Source organism: Mobula hypostoma, chromosome 10, assembly GCF_963921235.1.
Source record: "Mobula hypostoma chromosome 10, sMobHyp1.1, whole genome shotgun sequence".
Taxonomy (NCBI): domain Eukaryota; kingdom Metazoa; phylum Chordata; class Chondrichthyes; order Myliobatiformes; family Myliobatidae; genus Mobula; species Mobula hypostoma.
The window spans coordinates 105,437,394-105,447,150 of record NC_086106.1 but is presented as its reverse complement, the minus strand read 5'-3'; the positions used below and the strand labels follow the sequence as shown (position 1 = coordinate 105,447,150).

The window sequence follows — 9,757 nt, the reverse complement described above, 5'->3', positions numbered from 1 at the left end:
CTTTTCCCCTTTGTACTTTTTGCTTCTACGCTCACTTTACACCCCTCTGTCTCTCTGCACTGGTTCCCATCCCTCTGTTGTGAACTAACCTCCTCACACCTAGCCGCTTTAATTTGATTCCCACCCCCCAACCATTCTAGTTTAAAGTCACCTCAGTAGCCCCCGCTAATCTCCCTGCCAGGATATTGGTCCCCCGAGGATTTAAGTGTAACCCGTCCTTTTTGTACAGGTCACACCTGCGCCAAAAGAGGTCCCAATGATCCAAAAACTTGAATCCCTGCCCCCTGCTCCAATCCCTCAGCCACGCATTTATCCTCCACCTCATCGCATTCCTACTCTCACTGTCGCGTGGCACAGGCAGTAATCCCGAGATTACTACCTTTGCGGTCCTTTTTCTCAACTCCCTTCCTAGCTCCCTATATTCTTCTTTCAGGACCTCATCCCTTTTCCTACCTATGTCATTGGTACCTATATGTACCAGGACCTCTGGCTCTTCACCCTCCCACTTCAGGATATCTTGGACACGATCAGAAATATCCCGGACCCTGGCACCAGGGAGGCAAACTACCATCCGAGTCTCTGGACTGCGTCCACAGAATCGCCTATCTGACCCCCTTACTATCGAGTCCCCTATCACAACTGCCCTCCTCTTCCTTGCCCTACCCTTCTGAGCTACAGGGCCAGACTCTGTGCCGGAGGCAGGGCCACTGTCGCTTCCCCCGGGTAAGCTGTCCCCCCCAACAGTACTCAAACAGGAGTACCTGTTGTTAAGGGGCACAGCCGCCGGGGTACTCCCCATCACCTTCCTTTTCCCCTTCCCCCTCCTAACCGTGACCCACTTGTCTGCCTCCCGTGGCCCCGGCGTGACCACCTGCCTTCCACTCCTCTCTATCACCTCCTCACTCTCCCTGACCAGACGAAGGTCATCGAGCTGCAGCTCCAGTTCCGTAACGCGGTCCCTTAGGAGCTGCATCTCGATGCACTTGGCGCAGATGTAGACGTCCGGGAGGCTTGACTCCAGGGCCTCCCACATCCGACACCGAGAACAGCAAACTGCCCTCACAGTCATAATGCCCCTCTCCTCAAATAGCAACAGAAAATGAATGTCAAACCTTCCTCGCCTCACCCGCTTCCGCCTAAGCCCGGTGAGCCGAAGCCCTTAAGTCTTCACTCTGCTCCCGGCTCACTCCGCCGCCCGCAAACTACGCTGCCCGCTCTATGAGGCTCTGTTCCTTTTAAATCTGCCGCGCTGCACTGCCCTACGTCACACGCCTGCGCAGTCCCGCCTCTCAGAAAGCCGTTGGAGAAAAAAAAAATAACGAAAATTTCAAAAATCTCTTTTTCGGCACTCCCACTCAGACTCTCAGACTCCTTCTTCGAATCAAATCCGAAGCAGGATGTCTGCCCTTTTAAATCTGCCGCGCTGCACTGCCCGACGTCACACGCCTGCGCAGTCCCGCCTCTCAGAAAGCCGTTGGAGAAAAAAAAATAACGAAAATTTCAAAAATCTCTTTTTCGGCACTCCCACTCAGACTCTCAGACTCCTTCTTCGAATCAAATCCGAAGCAGGATGTCTGCCCTTTTAAATCTGCCGCGCTGCACTGCCCGACGTCACACGCCTGCGCAGTCCCGCCTCTCAGAAAGCCGTTGGAGAAAAAAAAATAACGAAAATTTCAAAAATCTCTTTTTCGGCACTCCCACTCAGACTCTCAGACTCCTTCTTCGAATCAAATCCGAAGCAGGATGTCTGCCCTTTTAAATCTGCCGCGCTGCACTGCCCGACGTCACACGCCTGCGCAGTCCCGCCTCTCAGAAAGCCATGCACGGACGCACACAGATGCACATGCATGCACGCACCAAAAAAAAGATAAAGGTGGTCCACCTTACATTGCTTAGACCACATTTTGGTAAATCAGATCACTAGGCTGCCCTTCTCCTTACCTGCATACAGGCAGAGCCTAAAAAGCAGGGCTCCAGAGATTAGAACAACTGAGAGGTGGTCATGGGAGACAGAGGAGCAATTAAAGGATTGCTTTAAGTCACTGAACTGGGCCATGTTCATGCACTCATCTACAGATCCGAATGAATACACCATGGTTATAACAGACTTCATTAAAACAGCTGTAGATGTGTACCCCCACTAAATCATTCATACTCTTCCCCAATCAGAAGCCCTGGAAGAACCATGACATCTAAAATCTGCTGAGGGCCAGATCAGAGGCACTTTAGTCTAGAGACCAAGGAAGTTCTTAGAGGTGCCAGTATGATCTCCGGAAAGCCATCTCAGGGGCGAAGTGGAAATTCTGGACTAAATTTGAATCAATGAAGGATGCTTGACAGTGGTGGAAGAGCTTGAATGCTATCACCTCCAACAAGGTTAAGTCAAGCAACATGTGGTACATCAGTGCTTCAACTCCAGATTAATTTAATGCCTTCTATGCTCATTTTGACCATCAGAACATGGAGAAACCAGATGGGGTACTTGGCCATGTCCTGAAGACCTGTGCTGACCAACTGGCTGGTGCATTCAACCACTCGCTTTGGCAGTGTTTAGTACTCACCTGCTTCAAGGAAGCTTCAATCAGACCGGCACCCAAGAAAAGCATGGTGACTCAACGACTATGGCCCAATTGCACTTACATCCACAGTGATGAAGTATCTTGAGGTTGATGAAGTGCATTAGCTCCTGCCTTACAAGCAACTTGGATCTGCCCCAGTTTGCCTACCGGAACAACACCTCAGTAGATACCATTTCATTGGTTCTTCAGTCTAGGAACATCTGAACAGCAAAGATGTATAAATCAGAATGTTCTTTTTCAACTACAGCACAGCATTCAATACCATTATCCCCTCAAAATTAATCAATAATCTCCAAGAGCTTGGGCTTAATGCCTCCTTGTGAAATTGAATTCTAGATTTCCTTACTTGTAGACCGCAGACAGTTCGGATTGGCAACAAAATCTCCTCCATGATCTCCATCAACACCCTGCTCTACTCACTTTACACCTATGACTGTGTAGCTAGGTATCGTTCCAATGCCCTATTTAAGTTTCTGATGATACCATTGTTTTGGGCTGAATCAAAGGTGGTGTTGAATCAGCGTGCAGGAGGCAAATTAAAAATTTGGCTGAGTGGTATCGTAACAACCACCTCTCACTCAGTGTCAGCAAGATCAATTAATTATAGACTGCCTGAGAGAGAAACCAAAGGTCTGTGAACCAATCCTCAATTGGAGATCAGAGGAAGACAGGGTTAGCAACTTTAAATTCCTGGGTGTTACTATCTCAAAGGGTCTGTCTTGGACCCGGCATGTAAGTGCAATTGTGAAGAAAGCATGGCAGCACCTCTACTTCCTTAGGAGTCGACACAGCTACATGAAACATTGTCGTAGGACAGATCAGATTCCCACCACCCAGGTTATGCTCTCTTCTTGCTGCTGCCATCAAGTAGAAGGTACAACAGCCTCAGCCTCATCACTGAAATGTTCCTATAGTCAATTATCTCATTTTAAGAATCCATCTCATTTTATTGATATTTATTGCTATTTACTTATATTTGCACTTGCAGTTTTTTGTCTTCTGCATGCTGGTTTTCATTGATCCTGAAATAGTTACTATTCTGAGTATGCCCACAGGAAAATGAATCTCAGGGCTGTAGATGGTGACATATGTACTTAGATCATAAAAGTTACTTTGACATATCTACAACTTACACTAGCAGCTCATTCCACACTCACACTACCCTGAATAAAGTTCCCTTTAAATATTTCATCTTTCACACTTAACCTATGACCTCTAGTTCTAGTCCCACCAAAACCCAATGGAAAAAGCCTATCTGTCCCATCTATACCCATCAAATTTGTATACATCTATCAGATCTCCCCATTTCTCCTACATTCCCAGGAATAAAGTCCTAATGTAATAAACCCTTCTCTATGACTTGGGTCGTCAAGACCTGTCAAAATTCTTGTACATTTCTGTACTCTTTCAATCTTATTGATGTCTTTTCTGGAGGTAGTTGACCAAAACTGCGCACAATACTCCAAATTTGGTTTCACCGACTTCTTTACAACTTCAATACAACATCTCAATTACCATACACAGTACTCTGATTTATGACAGGCAATGTGCCAAAAGTTCTCTTTACAACCATCTACCTGTGATGCCACTTGGAGGGAATTATGGACCCGAACTCCCAGACCCCTCTGTGCTACCACATTTCTCAGTGCCCTACAGTTCACTGCACAAGTCCTACCTAGGTTTGCCCTCCTAAATTGTAACACCTCACACCTGTCTCTATTAAACTCTGTCATTCTTCAGCCCATTTTTCCAGCTGGTCCAGATCCTATTGCAATTTTGATAGCCTTCCTTGCTGTCCACTATGCCTCCAATCTAGGTGTTATCTGCAAGTTACAGATCTAGTTTACCACATTATCATCCAAATCATTAATGTAGATGACACACACATCAATGAACCCAGCACCAATCCTTGAGGCATACCAATGGTCACAGGCCTTCAGTCAGAGAAGCAACCATTCACCACCACTCTCTGGCTTTTCCTGTTAAGCCAATGTTGAATCCAATTTACTACTTCATGTGAATGACAAGCAACTAAACCATGTGGGTGAATGACAACCAATTAAACCATCTGGATCAATCTCTTTGCTAACGGCCTTGATAAAGTCCATGTAGACAACATCTACTGCCTTTCCTGGTAGACATGACTTACCACACACAAACCTCTGCTGACGATCCCTAATCAGGCCCTATCTATCTAAATATATATACCCTGTCCATTAGAATACCTTCTAATACTTAACCCACTACTGATATCAAGCCCATTGGCCTACAATTTCCCAGGTTATTCTTACAGCCTTTCTTGAACAATGAAACAATATTAGCTACCTTCTAGTCCTCTAGCACCTCAGCTGGGGCCAACAATGTTTTAAATACCAGAGCTCCTGTAATTTCTGCACTAACCTCCTGCAAGGTCCGAGGGTACATCTTGTTGGGCTCCAGGGATACACCCACCCTAATTTGCCTCAAAACAGCAAGCACCTGCTCTTCTGTAATCCAGATACAGTTCATGACCTCTCTACTGTTGCCTCAGTTCTACAGACTGTCAGTCTCCTAAGTAAATGTAGATGCAAAAAAATCCATTTAAGATCTCCCCATTACTTTCTGCTCCATGCCTAGATGACTGTGCTGATCTTCAACTCAATCAATTGTGCCTCTACTTTTAATAGATCTGTAGAGGCCCTTGGTATTCTCTTTCACCTTGTCTGCTAGAAACCTCACGCCTTCTTTCAGCCCCTAATTTCCCTCTTAAATGTCCTCTTGCATTTCTGATGCTCAAGTGCCTCAGAAGATTAGTTCTACCATGCTCAACCTTTCGGTTCCTGTCTTTGTACGCAGGTTTAACATCTACTTTCCCCACAACCATTCCACTAGATGCTCTGGTATTCTGGCTCCCACGTCTCCTGCAAGTCTAGTTTAAGCCCCTCTGAGCAGCACAAGCAAACCATTTTGCAAGGATATTGGCTATCCTCCAGCTGAGGTGTAAACCACCCCATGTGTAGAGTTCCCACCTTCTCTAGAACATGCCCAATAATCCAGAATTCAAAAGCCCTCCCTCCTTAGCCAGGTGTTAAACTGCATCATCTTCCTATTTCTAGACTCACTAGCATGGGGCATGGGTAGCAATCCTGATACCTATCACCCTGGAAACATTGTCCTTTAACTTAGATCCTAACTCCCTGAACTCACTTTGGAGGACCTTGCCACACTTTGATAGTCGTAGTCATACTTTACTGATCCCGGGGGAAATTGGTTTTCGTTACAGTTGCACCATAGATAATTAAATAGTAATAAAACCATAAATAATTAAATAGTAATATGTAAATGATGCCAGGAAATAAGTCCAGGACCAGCCTATTGGCTCAGGGTGTCTGACCCTCCAAGGGAGGAGTTGTAAAGTTTGATGGCCACAGGCAGGAATGACTTCCTATGACGCTGTGTTGCATCTCAGTGGAATGAGTCTCTGGCTGAATGTACTCCTGTGCCCAACCAGTACATTATATAGTGGATGGGAGACATTGTCCAAGACAGCATGCAACTTGGACAGCATCCTCTTTTCAGACACCACGGTGAGAGAGTCCAGTTCCACCCCCACAACATCACTGGCCTTACGAATGAGTTTGTTGATTCTGTTGGGTGTCTGCTACCCTCAGCCTGCTCCCCCAGCACACAACAACAAACATGATAGCACTGGCCACCACAGACTCGTAGAACATCCTCAGCATCGTCCGACATATGTTAAAGGACCTCAGTCTCCTCAGGAAATAGAGACGGCTCTGACCCTTCTTGTAGACAGCTTCAGTGTTCTTTGACCAGTCCAGTTTATTGTCAATTTGTATCCCCAGGTATTTGTAATCCTCCACCATGTCCACACTGACCCCCTGGATGGAAACAGGGGTCACCCGTGCCTTAGCTCTCCTCAAGTCTACCACCAGCTCCTTAGTCTTTTTCACATTAAGCTGCAGATAATTCTGCTTACACCATGTGACAAAGTTTCCTACCGTAGCCCTGTACTCAGCCTCATCTCCCTTGCTGATGCATCCAACTATGGCAGAGTCATCAGAAAACTTCTGAAGATGACAAGACTCTGTGCAGTAGTTGAAGTCCGAGGTGTAAATGGTGAAGAGAAAGGGAGACAAGATAGTCCCCTGTGGAGCCCCAGTGCTGCTGATCACTCTGTCGGACACACAGTGTTGCAAGCACACGTACTGTCGTCTGCCAGTCAGGTAATCAAGAATCCATGACACCAGGAAAGTATCCACCAGCATCCGAGTCTTTATTAATATCATGGACCACAAGCTCTGGGTGCTCACCCTCCCCCTTAAAAATGCTGTGCACTTGATCCAAGATGTCTGACTAAAAGCAATTTAATGCCAAATAAGATAGTTTGATCAAAGTAGATGCGGGGTATAGTAGAGAGCGAGGAAGACTAAGTTTGTAGTGGGATTTGGACCAGCTGGAAAGAAGGGCTGAAAAATGGCCGATGAATTCAATACAGACAAGTATGAGGTGTTGCACTATGGGAGGATCAACCAGGGTAGGCCTTACACGGTGAGCAGCAGGGTACTAAGGAATGTGGTAGAACAGAAGGACCTGGAATACAGATCCATAATTCCTTGAAAAAAGCTTCACAGATAGATAGGATCGTAAAAAAGCTTTTGGCACATCGGTGATCATAAATAACTGTACTAAGTACAAGATTTAGGATCTTGTGTTGAAATTATATAAGACGCTGGTGAGACCTAATTTGGAGTATTGTGTGGAGATTTGGTCACCTACCTACAGGAAAGATGAAATGAAGATTGAAAAAGTGTGGACAAAATTTACAAGGATGTTGCCGGGATTTGAGGACCTGAGTTATAGGGAAAGGTTGGGTACGTGAGGACTTCATTCCCTTGAATGTAGAAGATTGAGGGGAGGTTTGAGAAGTATACAAAATAATGTGGGGTATAGATAAGGTAAATGCAAGTATATTTTTCCCCCCGAGGTTGCATGAGACGACAACTAGTGGTCATGGGTTTAGGGTGAAAGGTGAAATGTTTAAGAGGAACACCTGGGAGAAATTCACTGAGAGGGTTGTGAGTGTGTGGAACGAGCTGCCAGTGCAAGTGGTGGATGTGGGGGTCGATTTCAATATTTAAGAGGAATTGCATAAATACATGGATAGAAATTTGAGTATGAACGACTATGGAATGGGTGCAGGTTAATTGGACTAGACAGATTACTGGTTCAGCACAGACTAGATGGGCCAAAGGGCATGCTTTCATGCTGTAGTGTTCTATGACTCTAAAATAAATGCTCAATGCTGTGTACTGGAAAAAGTGAGAACTGTGGAAGATAGAAATTAATTTCAGGCATTTCTTCTTATGAATTATTTTGTAAAATAAATTTGACACCCATTATCCTACTGGCTGTAACACTTACTCCAATTACTTTCCAAGTATCTTGCACAGCTAGCTGCTGCCATCTTTTGGGAAAGACTAAATCCTCTTCTAAAGAGAGAGAGAGAGAGAGAAAAAAATACCATCTAGTACAACAAAGAAATTAAGTTTAAGAGAAAATGAACTTAAGTTGGAAGCAGCTAAACTGATTTAAACTAGACTCAATTAAGCAGCACTAAAAAATGGAAACCATTCCATGGATATTGGTAATTCATTCACATAACCAACATTAAAAATAAATCACTGCTTTCACTATTGATTCATGCCAGCAATTAAAGTACATTATATTTATGTCCTATCATTTGCATATTCCTTATGGCAAGTCAGGGACTTACTAAAGCATGAGCTCAATACTATTTAGTGTTACCAGAAACATTAACTTACTAACTCCAATGCAATGTTGGAACTTTAAAACTATTTCTATATTTGTCAATTACCATATCAAAATAACTGATTAGTAGGGCATTATTCATGAATACATACACACAGTGGCCACTTTATTAGGTACACTTGCTCATGAATACAAATTTCTAATTGGCCAATCATATGGCAGTATCTTAATGCACAAAAGCATGCAGATGTGGGTCAAGGGGTTCAGTTATTGTTCAGACCAAACATCAGAATGGGCAAGAGATGTGATTCAACTGACTTTGACTGTGGAATCATGGTTGGTGCCACACGGGGTAGATTGAGTATTTCAATAATTACTGATCTCCTGGGATTTTCACACACAAGGATAATGTTGTGAGTTTACAGAGAATGGTGTGCAAAGCAAAAGACATCCAGTGAGTGGCAGTTTGTGGGCAAAAAACACCCTGTTAATGAGTGAGGTCAGAAGAGAGTCACCAGACTGGTTCAAGTTGACAGGAAGAGCATCTCCAAATGCACACCACAGCCAACTTTGAAGTGGATGGGCTACAGCAAAAGAACACCACAAATATACACAGTGGCCAATTTACTAGATATAGTAAACACCTGATTACTGAGTGAATAAGGTGCAACTGCTCTCCAGTGTAGAGAGGACACCGAAATGATCTCACAAAAACAACGTAAATACAGCATGGAGCAGGCCCTTTGGCCCACAATATCTGTATCAAACATAGCGCCAAATTAAATTAATCCCATCTGCCTGCACACGGTTACTATCCCCACATTCGCAGCCTGTTCATGTGCCAGTCTAAATGCCTCTTAAATACTACTATCATGTCAGTTTCCACTATCTGCTCTCATACCTTCAAGTTTACACATCCGTCCTGTAATAGGGCAGTCAGAACTGTAAACAATAATCCAAATGCAGCACAACCAAAGGTTTTATCAGCTGCAACAATTGATGTTATATAGGTTAGTAATGCATAGACCAAAATGGTACAATAATAACATTATTATCCTCTAAACAAAAATTTAAAAACCAAAATTGTAGTTTAAAGGTACAGGGAGGCTCTGCTAATGTACCTACCTCATGATCCCAATATTCCCCCTTTCACTGAAGAGCACCACTGTCATGATGTTGCATCTCTGGTAAAGTCTTGCAAAGAAGGTTTTGTTTTTCACAAGCTTCTTGAAATAGCTGATCTCTGATTGGGACCAGGTATGATCATGTGCTGGAGCAATCTGCAGAAAATAATCTGATAGTATGTTACTGTAGTTTTAGTTAAGCAGTCTTGCCAACCACTTTGTACCCCACCCCCTCAGCAAAATATCAGATGCTCACCAAAACTTTCTAGATCAATGTGAGCAAAT

General features: G+C 44.2%; 1 protein-coding gene across 1 annotated transcript in view; it reads right to left on the bottom strand.

Annotated features, from left to right (window-relative positions):
* Positions 1-2,415: 2,415 nt before the first annotated feature.
* Positions 2,416-9,757, bottom strand: part of LOC134352569 (uncharacterized) — a 35,066-nt gene continuing 27,724 nt past the window's right edge. The window contains exons 9-11 of the mRNA XM_063059821.1: positions 9,474-9,628; positions 8,001-8,068; positions 2,416-2,779 (exon numbers count right to left, since the gene is read on the bottom strand). Coding sequence (XP_062915891.1) covers positions 2,754-2,779; positions 8,001-8,068; positions 9,474-9,628 — 249 coding nt within the window. The 3' untranslated portion in view covers positions 2,416-2,753. The remainder of the gene's footprint in view (positions 2,780-8,000; positions 8,069-9,473; positions 9,629-9,757) is intronic.